Below are 15,662 nucleotides of genomic sequence, written 5' to 3'. Positions count from 1 at the left end.
AAACAGACAAAATGATTATATAAAACATGTTTCTTATGAAAGTGTATGGATATATATATATATATATATATATATATATATATATATATATATATATATATATATGAGTGTATATGTATGGCGTTATGTATGAAAATGTGTCTTTTCTATTCTAGTATTCTAGGTTTATGGATCACTCCCTATTTAGCGACACTACATACAGTAAGTTCAACAATCACTTATAGCTATCTCATAACAAGGTTTATGAAGTAAAAGATTTGAAAATATTACAAGAAAGAGATTTTAATGTCCAAACAAATGAACAGGAAAAACAGACAAGACATTGTAACATAAAGACTTTTTTCTTCAGCTTTAATGGTTCAATTCATTATAATCTACATAAAATATTTGGCAAGCCCATTTTCCAGACAATCTGTAATAGATTTAAATAAAATGAATACAAAAATGCACTTGGTTCATGTGTGGCAGTCTCTGAGAAAGGTACAGCAAGTGCACTTGAGGCCTATTCACAGTTAAAAACGCCCTGTGCTTATTAAACAGGCTTAATTCAAGCAGTGACCATGGTGACGGGAACGGCGCGGGTTTGGTATGAAAAGCTCGGGCGCAGCAAAACGTCGCTGCCTGCTCATCTAATCGGTTTTGGGTTTGCTCGCCTCGGCTTCCTCGAGCAGGGCATGTTTTCGCTCGCGCTCCTTCACCAGCTGTATTCCGCAGTAGGTCACTAACAGTACGGAGAGAGTGGACAGGGGGAAGCCTGGGGGAAAGCAACAGCAAACAGAGCAGTAGTTAGAGAAATATCGCTATGATCTTTTCACTACTTTGCAATTGATTTTTAGTTGACCTATTTATGGAGGAAAAATTATTTTGTGTAATACACTGCTCAAAAAAATAAGGGGATTAGTCCTGGTTTGACTTGAACACGCCTTGTTCCCTTCAATTTTTGAGCAGTTTTTCCTGAATTTCTTTACAGTACTGTGCAAAAGTTTCGGGACAAACTTTGTTGTTTATTTTATGACTTCATCATTAAGTCAGGAACGGCACCCGGCGTAAAACCTGTGCCAAGTTCTTGTGCGGATCAAGTGTTCCGCTGTGGTGACCCGTTGATGGGAGCAGCCGAAAGGACAACAACAATTAATATTCCAGCAAATAAATAAATTAAATTAAATTTAAAAGCAAAAAGAAAGTTGAGCAGGTGGGCCAAATATCTCAGAATGACTGTGGCTGGTTCTGCAGGATGTTCAGTAAAACTGCGCCAATTGTACATGAGACTATATTTTAGGCAAAGGCTCATCAGACCAATTATCTGACTTTGTTTCATTAATTACTGTTATTGTATTTTTTTAAATGTAGAAATAATTTTTTGGAGACATCCTTGTTGTACAGCAGTTATTTGCATGTGACGTTTGCACAGTACTGAATATATTGTTTCAATGATAACAACAGAAAAGTTCTAAACAGCCAAGAAAAATGGAATATTAAGCCAACAAAAATTACATAAACTTATTAATTTAAGTAACCAAACAAACATCGAACACAAAACTAATTTATTATTATCATTTATTTATTTATTTATTTTATTTTTTAAACTTATTTATTTATAAGTACTGACTTAATTACATATAAACTACACTATAAATAATTCTGTATTATTCTATAACACTTACCCTTGAACAGCAGTCTTTTGGCCACCAGTTTAGCAAAATCCAGACTGTTCAGAGCAAGAACGTTATACAGGACGATTTGCCAAAAGTTAACGGCATTGAACAGCCCTCTGATACGCCGCGACATCGCCTCAGACATGAGACCCTTTGAGGAAAACAAAAATAACAACATCAGTACGATAATGTGGTAGCTTGACTGACTGACTTTTCTTGCATGTTAAACAATTTGTAACCCTCAGCATTATATATTTTTTAATATTCGGATTGTTAATTTATTTTCTACAACAGCTCTGACAAATATGCGTGATGAATAAAGCCTGAACTTAACTTACTGTAACATAAACTCTTCAGGACATGTTGGAAAAAAGACAAAAACTCCACTAGCATGCATCACGGTTCTCCGTCAGTGATTATATTTCTATACCAGCGTTCCCCAAAGTGTTCACATCCCCAGTAACAGTCCAGAATTATTGCTGTCTCTCCTTTATGTTCATCACAGTGTAATAAACGGAATTATGATGAACAGATGATTGACGGTGTCATACCTCAATGGTAGAAAAAGGAGGCAGGGAAAATAACTTAGCCACCCACAGCTCAAAGTTCAGGCCGAAGCAGTTGAAAAAAGACCAAATATACACCAATTCACAAGGTCCGAGCCAAAGAGTGGTGACACAGAAGGTGCAGATTGTAGCGACCAGCTCCTTGAAGATTCCATCATGATTTCCACCAATGTAGTCATAGACGTACCTGAATAGCAAACAAGAAGACTTGTTCATTGCAACTAATTGTATACGATTATAAGTCTTTTAGATGCAAAATATATACATATAAAACATAACATGGCTCACTTGCATAGCCAGTCGTTGATGCCTCTGTCAAAGTGCCTACAAGTTTAAAACATAAGATAATAAGTTAATCCTTTTTTAATTATTATTATTATGTGTCAGAGAATAAATAACGTGTCTATACTTACGTTTCGGCGAAGACGTACAACATGGTGATACACTTAGGGGGATTTGGAGGGTCCAGGTGGTCTAGCCGTGACACTGTGTTAATGACGCCAAACATGACGGCTGATTTCACCCAGTCGTACACCAGGTTCGAGTACGCCAAACCAGCTGCAAGGTAGACCAAAATGATCAGTGTTAATGTATGAAAGTTCTGGAACTGGACTACAGCACATACAGGAATTTAATTTGCAGTTTGTTCTGTTTCCGTCGCTCCTAATCTGGCTCCGCCCCTGATATGCGCACAAGGTGTTAATATTCATCTTCAGGATCAGCACTTATAGCATTTATACTGTGCACAGGGTCGTGGGATCCCTGGAGCCTATCCCAAGAGCCTATCCCGGGCACTAGACGGGGTACACCATGGACAGGGTGCCAGTCCATCACAGGGCACACACGCACACAAACACAATCACACACTATGGGCAATTTGGGGACGCCAATTAGCCAATCTGCAGGTCTTCTATCTGTGGGAGGAAACCGGGGTACCCGGAGGAAACCCACCAATGACAGAAAGAAAATGCAAATTTCACACACAGCCGCGAGGTGGGAATCAAACCCTTGACCTTGAAGGTGCGAGACCACAGTGCAACTTACTACGCCACCGTGACACCTAGGTGTGAATCTCTACAATCTAATATCTAATTATTTTATTGGTGATATGGAAAGGAAGTGGAAATGCCACTTTTTTATTACTGAAGTGGAAAAGATGTGGGATGGACAAAAAGATGGAATGGGGCTCTTTGGTCAATTGAAAAATGAAGGAGTTTCTTGACATTTCCCAAAAATTTTTCATGATCAAATTTTTTTTTTAATGAATAATAACACATAATTTTGGAACTCACAGATGCCTTAGAGCTGCAGTTGATGTGAGAGTCCAGAGTAACCTATCAGCTCTGTCTAGGACCCCGACTATGGGAGGCTACAACATCACCCGGGAATCGAACTAGCAATAGGGTGAGCACTTAAACACTGCAACCCTTCAGGAGCCCTCCCACACAGTATTTTTAATGTTTCTGTTTATCTTTCTGTTCTATGAGGAGTGGTCATAAAATTTGTATTATCATATAAAAATATTTGCCCAATGGAAATGGAAATTCTGCCTCATTCCCCCCTACTCTCCTGACCTCGCACCCAGTGTCTTCTTGCTCTCTCATCTCCTGGAAAAAACCCTACGTGGCAGTCATTTAAAGATGACAAGGTTACTGAGGTGAAACAATTCCTTAAGAGCCAAAAAAAGGCTTCTTTAAAGACAATCTGCACCAGTTCATTCATTCGCCTTAGGTGGAGACATGTACAGAAGGACTAAACTCGCGACCAATGTTGGTTTTTAATTAATTAATCTTGCTGTGTGCATCCTAACACTTATTTTGATGCTCTTACATTACATTAGGAAGGTGAATCTGACCTAATGACCAATCGGACAAGTCTTTCACCAGCTTCATGTCAGTCGGGATAGTCAAAATATACAGGTAATGGAAGAACACGTCCACCACCAAAATGGCTCCAAGGTGCACCAAAGCCTGGATGATGATGTTCCACATCTCTCGATCTTTACGAATCAGGCTAGGGTTGTTGGCCTAAAGAAAGAACAACATCCCATTACAAAGCTCAAAATGTTAAAGAAATACTCAAGTACTTTCAGCTTAATCTTATATCTAACGTATCTGACTACGGCAGACAAGATTCTGGTCTGAATTTAGGGTTGTGTGAATCTGTTGGTGCATGGATACCATAAAACCAGCAGGAAATGTGAAGAGCTTTGGTAAGATGATCTCTACTTATCATAAGAGCTTTATAGTTGGGTTAAGAGCCTACGGCTATACACTTAAATGCATTGATGGATTCAACGGCTGTCTTATACTTCCATTATAAGTGAGCTTCAAAGGTTTCAAGATCTTATGAACGAGCATGAGGCACTCACCTGCACATGAAATCGATCAAACGTCATGATGGGTCCGAAGAAGAAGAACGGGAGGTAGAAATTATACTTGATTAAATCCATGAAGCTGTAGTGGCCGTCCTTCTTCTCGCAGTTCTCCAACGCGAAACTCATGCAACGCATGACGGAGAACCCGCAACCGCCGTAGAACAGGATATCCTGAAGGTTGAAGGTACCGGTGACGAATCCAGCCTAAAAAAGGTAGAAAACAAATTCCAGGATTCATAAGGAATGTTTAAAAGGGCTAGAATGATGACGGATCAGTAGCGCAGCCTCGGACCTGCCAAGAGTTGAAGGGCTCCATCTTGAAGGTGGCCAGGCTGGTGAGTCCGGCCAGGAAGCAGAGCCACTTCCTCTTAACGAGGGCTACACTGTAGAGGAGGATGCAGTGAGACAGGATGAGAGAGACGTACGTCCAGCCCATGATGATGAACACGGTCAGGAAGCCGTACAGCATGTAGATCAGAGACCTGTTCTGTGGATCAGGATAGAGAATGCATTAGGAAAGTGAAATAATCACAAAAAAGGTTTTGCTTAAACGGGACCCGTTGTTTCGAGTATTAGAAGAAAGTGTAAAACAAAAAAAGTGTGATAAAACCATATTATTACAACATATACAGTACTTGCAGGTGTACTTACAGGTACACATTGTCAGTATTGATAATGTTATGAAAAAAGCGTGACAACAGCATGCTCTGGCGCCTTGGCAATAATAATGAACATTTATAGATATATTGTGCCATGTCAATGAAACAAGTTGATCCCTGTTATCACTTACAAGCTTTGTACTGTATACTGTATATTACTATATACTGTTTTTTAAAGTTAATAAGATAAAAATGATTCCTGTCATGTTAATTAGAAACATGTCCTCTGTCCTGAACAATTTCCAGTGTTGGAAAACTTACAGTTTTACCTCTCGCTGTTACTGGAGACTTCTTAAATAAATGTCTCTGTATGAACAATTATGCATTGTTCAGTCCATTAACGTGGAGCTTCAACTATAGTAATCCCTGTGTGCTTTCTTCCTATAGAAACTACAAGTAAAAACTCCCTTTATTTATTTAAATAATCCCCTGCTACACTAATGCACTTATCTTAGTGTTTCATTAGTGCTTGGATACCATGAAGGTAGAAAGTTTTCTCAGTACATAGGAACCATGATCGACCGCCTGCTTCACATTTGAAACGCTGGCCTCCCAGGAACTCCTGTGATGTCATTTAGGATATTAGAATGCATACTTCATGATCAATCATGCTCTGGTGTCATGTGATAAACGTATATATTTACCAAGAAGACCTTATGCAATGTTATGATGTAATGAAAATGAAATGGAAATACACAAATGTTGAAACGTTTAGAAATGATGGTTACCTTATATCCATCTAAACCAATCTTCACAGGAAGCAAACAGCAAAAACAACAACAATGCATTTGGTATTTATTACAATACACGTAAAGTATGGTACAGCTTTATAGCGCTTTTGTCAATATGAATTATTTTTGTATTAATCAACTTTACAATTTAATAACCTGCCACCTAAGCATATTTATCAACCCATGCGGTGTGTAAATGCATGTGTAGAAATCATTAGAAATTGTTTTTACGGCAAGACATGCTACTGGCAAGCAATCCGACCCACCTTGGGAGAAATCATGGAGCAGATTTTGGCGAAGATCACATGACCAGAGAGGGCGAACAAGATGTGGTTGCGGAAAGTGGTGAACCACATCGCCCACTCGAAGTCGGCTACGTCCTGAGGAGAGAAAATAAATTACTGGACAAGGTCTAGAGGTCTTAGTGTACTACCAAGAGCTGATCCTGCTTCATCAGTTATTTAAAAACAAATGCTTTACAGCTTAAAAAGTTTAGTATGTTTTTTTTTAAATAAAGCGCATGAAAAATAAAATTAGATTTTTCATTCAACTAAAAAAAGTGTTTGAATAATAGTATAACTATTATACATGACGACAATGTTGTCACTTTTAAACTTATGCAATTCTAGTGATTCAAATGAATGCATTTGTCTACATATAAGTGCCATTTGTTTTGTATTATGTAAAATTGTGTAAATATTTCATACATGAATTTCATAAAATGCGATCAATTATTGGAATTAAGTTTTTCTTACTTATACATTATAAACTGTTGAAAAATAATAATCATCAACAAATTGTTGTGGTATGAGATAAATAAAACACTTGTGTAGTTGTGACAGAATAATCAACTTTAAAACGTTTGTGTTGGGTCACATGACCCACCCTGTCGTTTCTTATCTTCCTGTAACACCACTCTCCAAGCATTTTATTCCTGACTCAGTATAATCATATTAAATATGTTTAAAATGGAATAAGGTTTTTTTATGAATGTTGAAATTTACATCTCTTCTGTGCACTAAACTACATGGTAATGAATAATTGATGTGCGTAATCACTGTAAGCTTTATTATGGCTTTTGTGCCATTAATAATTTCCAGCTCTTTTAGAGATTAAATTCTGACATATTTACCATTTTTCTTCCAAAGTAGTGCCATCCTGGTTTCACACTCGACTTAAAAGTCTTTCTGCTAACATTCTCTGGAAATAAAAATAAATAAATAAATAAATAGATATATAGAATAATAAAAATGCACTTATAGAAATATATAGTGTATGCTTAATCTCTTTGCTTAAATGTATTTTAATGTGGAAAAAAATATTGCCTATCTCTGAGCTCACATCTCCAGCTCCAGATTCTGTGGTTCGATATTGGGTTCGAGCCTGTGTTACTGTCTGTGGGCAATGTCACATGGTCTCGCTCCTTTTCCCTTCGCTTTCCTCCCACTTTAGTGTAGACTGACAACATTAAAAGGTGTCAATGAGTGTGTGAATGTGTGTGATACTCTGTAAGGAATTTCCAACGCAGCCACGTATGTTCTCATTTCACACTCAGCAATCAAGGGATAGGCGTCTAGCGCTTTCTGCAGAACCCAAAGTCTCAGAGCTGTGTCTTCCCTGTCTGTTGTGTTGTCCCATGTGCTAGGGTTAGGGGTTGGGGTTAGGGGATCCGATCAAACTCCACCACCAGGAGTTTCGGTTATTAATACCCACTGTGGTTAAAGGAGTCAATGAAGATGAAGAAATGAATGAACGTCCATTATCATCACATGACATATGACTGTGACTAAGAGTCTCATCACCGTACTGTGCTTCTGTAAATGTCAATCGCTTTACGCCTTCATTCCCCAGGAAATTGCATCACAATACTGTATGTAACCAGAATTCATTCTTAGTATATATCTTATTCATTGTAAATATAAATTAAATGTTGGCTCTAGAACTACTAACCTGGACACAAAGGTCTCTGATATAATTATTTCAGCTTATTTCAGACCTCCCTGTCTTTTTTAACAGAAATCCGACTGTGTTCTTGAAAAATGAATAATAAACAGTTATTCTGTTACATAATACGTGGGTGGATGGTGGGCGTTAAAAACCCCTCGTGATATTTCTGTCATTCAGAGACGACACTGATTCATGATTCAGTCTGAATAACTATACTACTGCAAGACGTAGACATGATGTGTGGCATCTCCTGGTGTAGGTCACAATAAAAAAAAAAAGGAAGAAGGTTAAAGATCGAATACAGATTCTTGACTGCTGCCTGCAAGTTCTCATCTATCCGTTTGGCAAGTGAGCTAAACTGAGCTCTTCATTTCAACTTTCAACAACTGGCCTAAAACGATCCTTCCTTGCTGTTCATACTTTATGTTTAAAATAGCACAAAGTCCCTACTGGGATGGTGTTAATTAGATCATACAGGAGTGTGATATAATGTATTTCACTCGACCCTCTCATCACTATCCAGTATAGTGGTATCCATCACAAAACGGTCGATATTAACCACATTCTCATGACTTTGTTTCCAGAAATGTGGTATAACTCACCACTGGATGCCTCTATGATCCAGCTTCCTGCCCACAGGAGAGCCAGAGAGAGGACAGCAGTGTAGAGGTAGAGCTCTGTTCTAGGCAGGGCCGCCTTGATCCCCATGATTCAAGTCTAGCACCGAAATCTAAAGTGGAAACTACAGACAAACAGATGGAGAAACAAATAGAATTTAAACTAGCATGGTTAATGAACCTCAACGTAGAACGTATTTTTAAAATACAATTAATTAGACCACAGGTGTCAAACCTTATCCAGAAAGGGCCGGTGTGTGTGTTTGTGTGTGTGTGTATGTGTGTGTGTGTGTGAAGGCTTTCATTCCAACCAAGCAAAAGCCACACCTGATAGCCAAGAATGACTTAAACAGGTGAATCAGGTGTGGCTTTAGCGAGGCTGAAATAAAAGCTTGCACCCAGATGTGTCTTGTCTGGATCCAGTTTGACAAACCTGTATTATGCAATGTTGTTGTGCTTGTTTTGTGTAAAAAAACAAAAAAAAAAAAAAAAGAACAATAAGCGTACATACACTACAGGCAATTTGGGAACGACAATTAGCTTAATCTGCATGAGGAAACGCACCCCACGGGGAGAACACAAAAACTCTACACACACAGATTTAAGTCATGAATCTAACATTTACACTGCAGCGTTTGGCATACAGCCTTATCCAGAGTGACTTACATTTTTTATCACTTTATACATCTGAGCTGTTGAGGGCTTTGGTTAAGGGCCCAACAGTGGCATCTTGGTGGTAATGGGCTTTGAACCTGGTACCTTCCGAACCATGGTCCAATGCCTTAACCACTATGTCACCATCTCACAGGTATTCAGGCATTTTATTTTCAGTTTATACTGTACATATACAGTACATACAAAGACAGACCAAAAAATGTATACACACTTCAGAAAAGAAAAGAATGATGTACATTATTTTATACTGTATAGCAATAAATGTAGTACAGTATATTTATTATAAAAGATTTATTCTTAAGTTAAGTTTAAGAGTTTATTCCTAAAATTAAGTTTTTTTTTTTCCTGAAGGTGCATATATTTCTTTTTGGCTGACTCTTTATATATATATATATATATAATCGGTCATTTCTGAATTGTGACACTCACCGATGATCTAAAATCTATAATCCTATAATCCTATAATTTTACCTACTGAAACACTCAGAGAGAAAGAGACAGAGTGTCTGACTTTCCCCACACGCTAAAAGCAATCTGAAACCCGATTGGCCGAAAGTTTTGGCCACCCTACTCCCAACACCCCCATTCGTTTCCATGGTTACCATAAGTTCTATATTATTATACACCATGGGCTCGCAGACGGTCCTGTGAATCAGCTGACATGTACTGTATTGTGTTTTATATATACAGTATAAAGTTTCATTTTAAAAAATGTAAGGATGTTTTATAAATATCATGTTCTTTTATTTTTATCATTATTATTTTTAGAATTGTATTTATATAATTGTTTAGAATTACATATGAAAATTAAATATAGTGTGCATTATTATATTATTATAATAATGATATTAATACAATTAATCAGTCAGTTAAACTGAAAATGGATATAGTAGGTATGTTCAGTCATTCCTTATATGAAGTATTCAAACTAAAGCACTGACTCTTTTTTTAAATGACTCAGATCAAAAGTGAATCAATTCAAATCCTGAATCGAAAGTTACTTTTTTATAACTTTTTTGTTGTTATTATTTTAATTATAGATAGAAACAGCTTTGCAAGTCAAAGAAAAGTTTTACTTAAAAAATAATAACTAAAGCGAATGTGATTCTGGTGACAAGTGATTTGTTTGAAAGAGTTGATTCAGCAAATTGATTCATAATGGGAATCTGTCTTCTGAACAATATTAGAGTGGACTTACTGGAAATGGGTGGGAGTAATAATCTGATGCAGTCATATCTTCTCCAATGAAAAATAAAACTACATCATCGCCTCTAAATGATGGAAATTCTAACAAAATGAATGATAAATATTTGTACTTTATTGTGGCCTGGTTAGAAATTATTACTATACGTATAATAAGCACCATCTAAATCTTCTTACATCTGAATAAATAACAATTTCTTAATGTTTTCAGGACTACCTAAAGACACCAATGCGTCCTGTTTAGATGCAAAATTAGCGAATAAAAGTAGCGCAAGCGTTTGTCACGTTCTCGGAGGAACTTGAGGGCTGTAGAGCGACTTAAATGGGAGTGTCCGTTTCACGGCTCCTCAGAAACAGCACCGTCAGCTGCTCAGAGCAACCTCTTCCTATTATAGCCTGAGCAGTTGCTCAGTGCTACAGGGCTTTCACTCCACTACGGGGGTCTTTATAAAACCGTCCAATAAATAACCTTTAAACAGCTCGGTTGATCACGAGTTCGTCATTTACAGCAGTTGATTATTATCTATTACTTTCACCTTCAATTAAACATCAAGACCATGCACACTGAAATTGTTTATTTTGATTTTTTTTCTTTTTAATGATGGAAAGCATGAGAAATTTCTTAGTAATACAGTAAACCTGCAGTGGAAGCGTATTCTCGATAAAGAAAAAGATCGCCAGTAAGTACTAACCTCAGGTCCACTCTTGTTGGAAGCCCGGATATTTGAAGAGCAGATCTCAACCTCCCACCTGAAAAGAATGAAAAAAAAAAAGAAAAGAAAAGGGTGAAAGTGCAGTTTGTCTTAATGCATCCGTACTGATTTGAGAGTGCCGATGTTCCGGCAGTGCGGCTGGTGGTGGATGTTGAGGCAGGAGGGGGGGTGCGTGGGGTATATTTAGCTCTCACACACTCCAGCACTGCAGTGGATAGCTGCGCTGCGCTGTGTAAGATAAACCTGCTGTAGGCTACAAGATAAGCTCTGCGTGGCATTTTACACACTCAAGTTGTTTGCGTCGTGGGGGGCGCGTTTGTACCGATGGGGAAGTTTAGCTTTAGAGGAGTCAGAAATAAAATAATGGTACTGTACATCTGGAATTTCTGTGTAGGAGTGAGGCTCATGAGTATGCAAGGAGCAAAACACGCTCATTGTGGCATGTTGTAATAAGAAAATAATCAACCACAGGATAGTTGTGATAAAGAAATAGTAATGTGTTAAAAGCTAATTTCAGATTAGATTTGATTAGATTAGATTAGATTCGATGCTATTCTTTATTGTCACTGCACATGTGTGGTACAAAGCAACGAAATACAGTACAGTAGTTTTTTTCACAGTGCACAATAATTTGCATATGTAAACAGTATACAGAGAATGAGGTAAATACGATAAGTGCAAATGATTTTAGATGTATGCAATAAGGAAGGTATGGTTTACCATTTAAATAATTTGCATATGTAAACAGTTTACAAAGAAGGAGTTATGTACAAAGAGTGCAATGATTTTACATGTATGCAGTGTGAAAGATGTTTTATACAATGTTAAATAATGCACATGTAATTTGTAAAATTTGCATATAACAGTACACAGAACAGGTTATATTCACTGAGTGCAATAAAGGAAGATATATAGCATGATAAAATAATATGCATATGTAAACAATACACAGAGAAGAGTTATGTAGGCTACATTAAGTGTGGTTGCAATGAAGGGACATATAGGTGGTTATACAGTACCATTGTAATAAGATGGTCAGCCAAAACAAAAATAATTATACACACTTCAGGAAAAGAAAAAAATGTATAAATATTTTAATAATAAATTTATTACCATACGTTATATATTGATATGCACATTATAATATTATGACAATAATATAAAATTATTACTAATATTATATGAATATAATACGATCATACTATTGTTCTTTTCCTCGAGTGTGTATAATTTTTTTTGGCTGAATCGGTACATGTGCCAATTGTTATGGAGAGTGAAATGAGGGAGATTATTATATAAAATATGTGCAACAGTTATGAATAGTGCAATCCTGAGTGTTTAAGTTTATGTAAAGTAGTGATAGAGAATGCAGCAGCGAGAGTCCTCACTCGAACCAGAAGATATGAGCACATCACCCCTATCTTATCTACATTGCATTGGCTTCCTGTGAAATTTCGCATCGAATTTAAAATACTACTCTTGACGTATAAAGCATTAAATGGTCTCGCGCCGCAGTATCTGAGTGAACTGCTAGTGTCTTACAATCCGCCACGCCTACTTCGATCAAAGGATGCAGGCTGCTTGTCAGTACCGCGTATTATTAAAAATACAGCTGGGGGCAGAGCTTTTTTCTTACAAAGCCCCAAAGTTATGGAATAGTCTTCCAAATAGTGTTCGGGACTCAGACACAGTCTCAGTGTTTAAGTCCAGGCTAAAAACCTATTTATTTAGCCAAGCATTTTTATAAATAGATTATCCTTAGGTAAAGGAGCAGATCTGGGGGACTCATGGACGTAGAGTATTATGGTGAACTGGTATGTTTGGATGCTGTCTTCCTCACTCTCATTGATCACTCAGGTTTGTTGACGGTGAGGTGATTGGTTGCCTTACATCTCTGGAAGCCCTCATGTTTGTGTTTCCTTCTGGCTCTCCCTTTTTAGTTATGCTGTCATAGCTAGTCCTGCCGGAGTCTCTGCTTGCACTCTGCACTAAATATACATTCACTTTTTACATTGTTCGACTGTGACCATACCTAACTGTTATTTCTCCATCTCTTTGCTCTCTCCTTTTCTGCTCTCTCCTCTCTCTCTCTCCCTCTCTCCTATTTCCTCTACCTATCTCTCTGTCGAGCTATACATGTCGCTCCTGAGCTGCACACATCTCCTCTTATATTAAACTTCCAGTCTCGCATATTATTATGCACATCAATCACTGCTATCTGTTTTCACCCAGATGAGGATGGGTTCCCTGTTGAGTCTGGTTCCTCTCAAGGTTTCTTCCTATTACCATCTCAGGGAGTTTTTCCTTGCCACTGTCGCCGTCGTCCTAGGCTTGCTCATCAGGGACAATCAGGGACAATCATATCATTTTGATTCATACACATTCACATTTCATACAAACTTAGTTCTTTTGATTGTGTAAAGCTGCTTTGTGATGATGTAAATCGTTAAAAGCGCTAAACAAATAAAATTGAATTGAATTGAATTGAATTGATAGAGTGATATGTAATTTAGTGTGTCATAAGTAGTGATGGGTACGACAGAGTGATGGTGTTAAGTTCAGTGTGACCTGGTGGGGGCGGAGTTCAGCAAGGAAACAGCTGTGTAGGGAAAAGCTGTTCCTGAACCTGGTGGTCTTGGTCCGGAGACTCCTGTAGCGCCTTCCAGAAGGAAGGAGGGCAAAGAGCCTATGGGCAGGGTGAGAGAAGTCCTTTGTAATGTTGCGTCCTCTGCTGAGACAACACTTCCTGTAAATGTCCTCGATCTTAGGAAGTGAAGCTCTTACGGTGCGAGTCACTGGGGCGATACGAGTAATACAGTAGGATAATACACTAAAGGGAAGCAGCCTCATAGATTACTGATGATCATGACATTTTTATAACCTTTTAATATAACCATATGGTTTGAGTTTGAGTCAGCCATGAATATTGGGGGAAACCTAATGCATGCAGTCAGTGTTCCAGTTCATCCCAAAGGTTTTAAGTTTTTTACTACTGGGTGTAAAAAAAAAATGAATTGAAGATAAGTTAAAGAAAAAAAAATTAAAGAACAAAAAAAAATATGGCCTTATAAGTGCAGACATGTGCATCTGTATGTGCAATATACTGCTGTGAAACATCACGCTGATGTGGGTGCAGTGCCATAACTAAAATATATATTATAAATATGTATAAAAAGATAAAGACTTAAAAAAAAAAAGTTTTTACATACATGCAGCACAGTAAAGTGTGCAATTGTCATATTGCAGCTTGTTAGAAAGTTGGGGTCAGAGAAGGTACAGTGCTCCTGGAATAGAAAAGGTCAGGGGTGTTACAGTGGCAGCTTGGCACTGTTATGGCTTGAACCCCTGCTCTTCCTATCAGTAACCTAGTTTATTAACCACGAGCCACCAGTGATCCTGCAAGGGCATAATACAGGTATATTAACAGGAAAGTAGCAGATGTGAGTGTTGCCCTGGTTTGGGGCTTGAATGGCCTATTTGTTTTCATTTGAGTTCACTGCTACAGAGAGATTCTCCATAAAATATATTTTAACTGTCTTAAATTTATTATAATACAAAATATATTATTATAAATTCCTTCACTAGTGTAGGGAGTGCATACTGTATGAATTAAGTGCATAAAGTATTAATATGTAATAGATACTCGCACATCCAGCGCCCGGGTTTATTTCCTGTCTCTGGTTTGTGTGCATGTTCTCCCTGTGCTTAGTGGGTTTCATCCCATAGTCAAAGACAAGTAGATTAGGCTAAGGGTCGTCCCCATATTGCCCCGTCGTATGTGTATGTGTGTGTGCCCTGTAATGAATTGCCACCCTCTTCAGGATATACCCAGCCTCGGGCTCTAAACATCGTGTACAGGATAAATCAGTATAGAAGATAAAGATGCTATTAGGGGATGCGCTATATTTTGGATTGTGGACGAACTGTGGTTTGGTGAATAGCACTGTCCAGTGCACCTCCAGTAATCAGGTTCGATTCCCGCCTCGGAGTCTGTGTGCATGAAGTTTGCATGTTCTTCATGTGCTTGGTGGGTTTCCTCTGGGTTCTCCTGTTTCCTCATAAAGATTAGGCTAATGGCGTTCCCAAATTGCTGTGTGTTGTGTGTGAATAAATGTACATAAATAAATGGTATAAATACAATGGTAATCATCATTGGCCTTCACGGCCCCTAGTTGGATTACAGAGATTCCTAGATGGATGGATGGATGAAGTGTGTAGTAATTTAAAATAGTATTGCTTTGGCGCCTAAGCATGTGTGGATTATAACATGCGCATGCGCGGTAAGCTGAGAGGCAAAGTCGTTATAACATTTTGTAAACGCTAGATGGCGACATTTCTACATTTTCTTTTATTTCTACGAGGAAAAACAAAAAGGTATTGTTTTTAAACGTTTTAAAAACTTCACTCATTTCTTCATATAGATGTTGTGTGGTGTGTCAGTGAAAACGCAGACAATGAGATTGTTGCTTGTAGTTTATTTTTTTTTCATGCATGGATTGATATGTGGATGAAGTGAAAA

At 37.8% G+C, this 15,662-nt stretch overlaps 1 protein-coding gene across 1 annotated transcript; it reads right to left on the bottom strand.

Moving 5' to 3' along the window:
- Nucleotides 1–350: 350 nt before the first annotated feature.
- hhatla (hedgehog acyltransferase like, a) lies at nt 351–11,306 on the bottom strand. The gene is made up of 12 exons (XM_053486202.1): nt 11,123–11,306; nt 8,538–8,677; nt 7,121–7,188; nt 6,255–6,368; nt 4,891–5,085; nt 4,593–4,802; nt 4,077–4,248; nt 2,635–2,779; nt 2,510–2,545; nt 2,207–2,408; nt 1,665–1,806; nt 351–754 (listed from the first exon to the last, which is right to left on the bottom strand). Exons 2-12 carry the CDS (start codon nt 8,641–8,643, stop codon nt 630–632), a joined length of 1,515 nt encoding a protein of 504 aa, XP_053342177.1. The 5' UTR covers nt 8,644–8,677; nt 11,123–11,306; the 3' UTR covers nt 351–629.
- Between the last annotated feature and the right edge of the window lie 4,356 nt (nt 11,307–15,662).

Source organism: Clarias gariepinus, chromosome 25 (genome assembly GCF_024256425.1).
Source record: "Clarias gariepinus isolate MV-2021 ecotype Netherlands chromosome 25, CGAR_prim_01v2, whole genome shotgun sequence".
In the NCBI taxonomy this organism is placed as follows: Eukaryota; Metazoa; Chordata; class Actinopteri; order Siluriformes; family Clariidae; genus Clarias; species Clarias gariepinus.
Note: the sequence above shows the minus strand (reverse complement) of the source record. Positions and strands in the feature narration are given on the sequence as shown.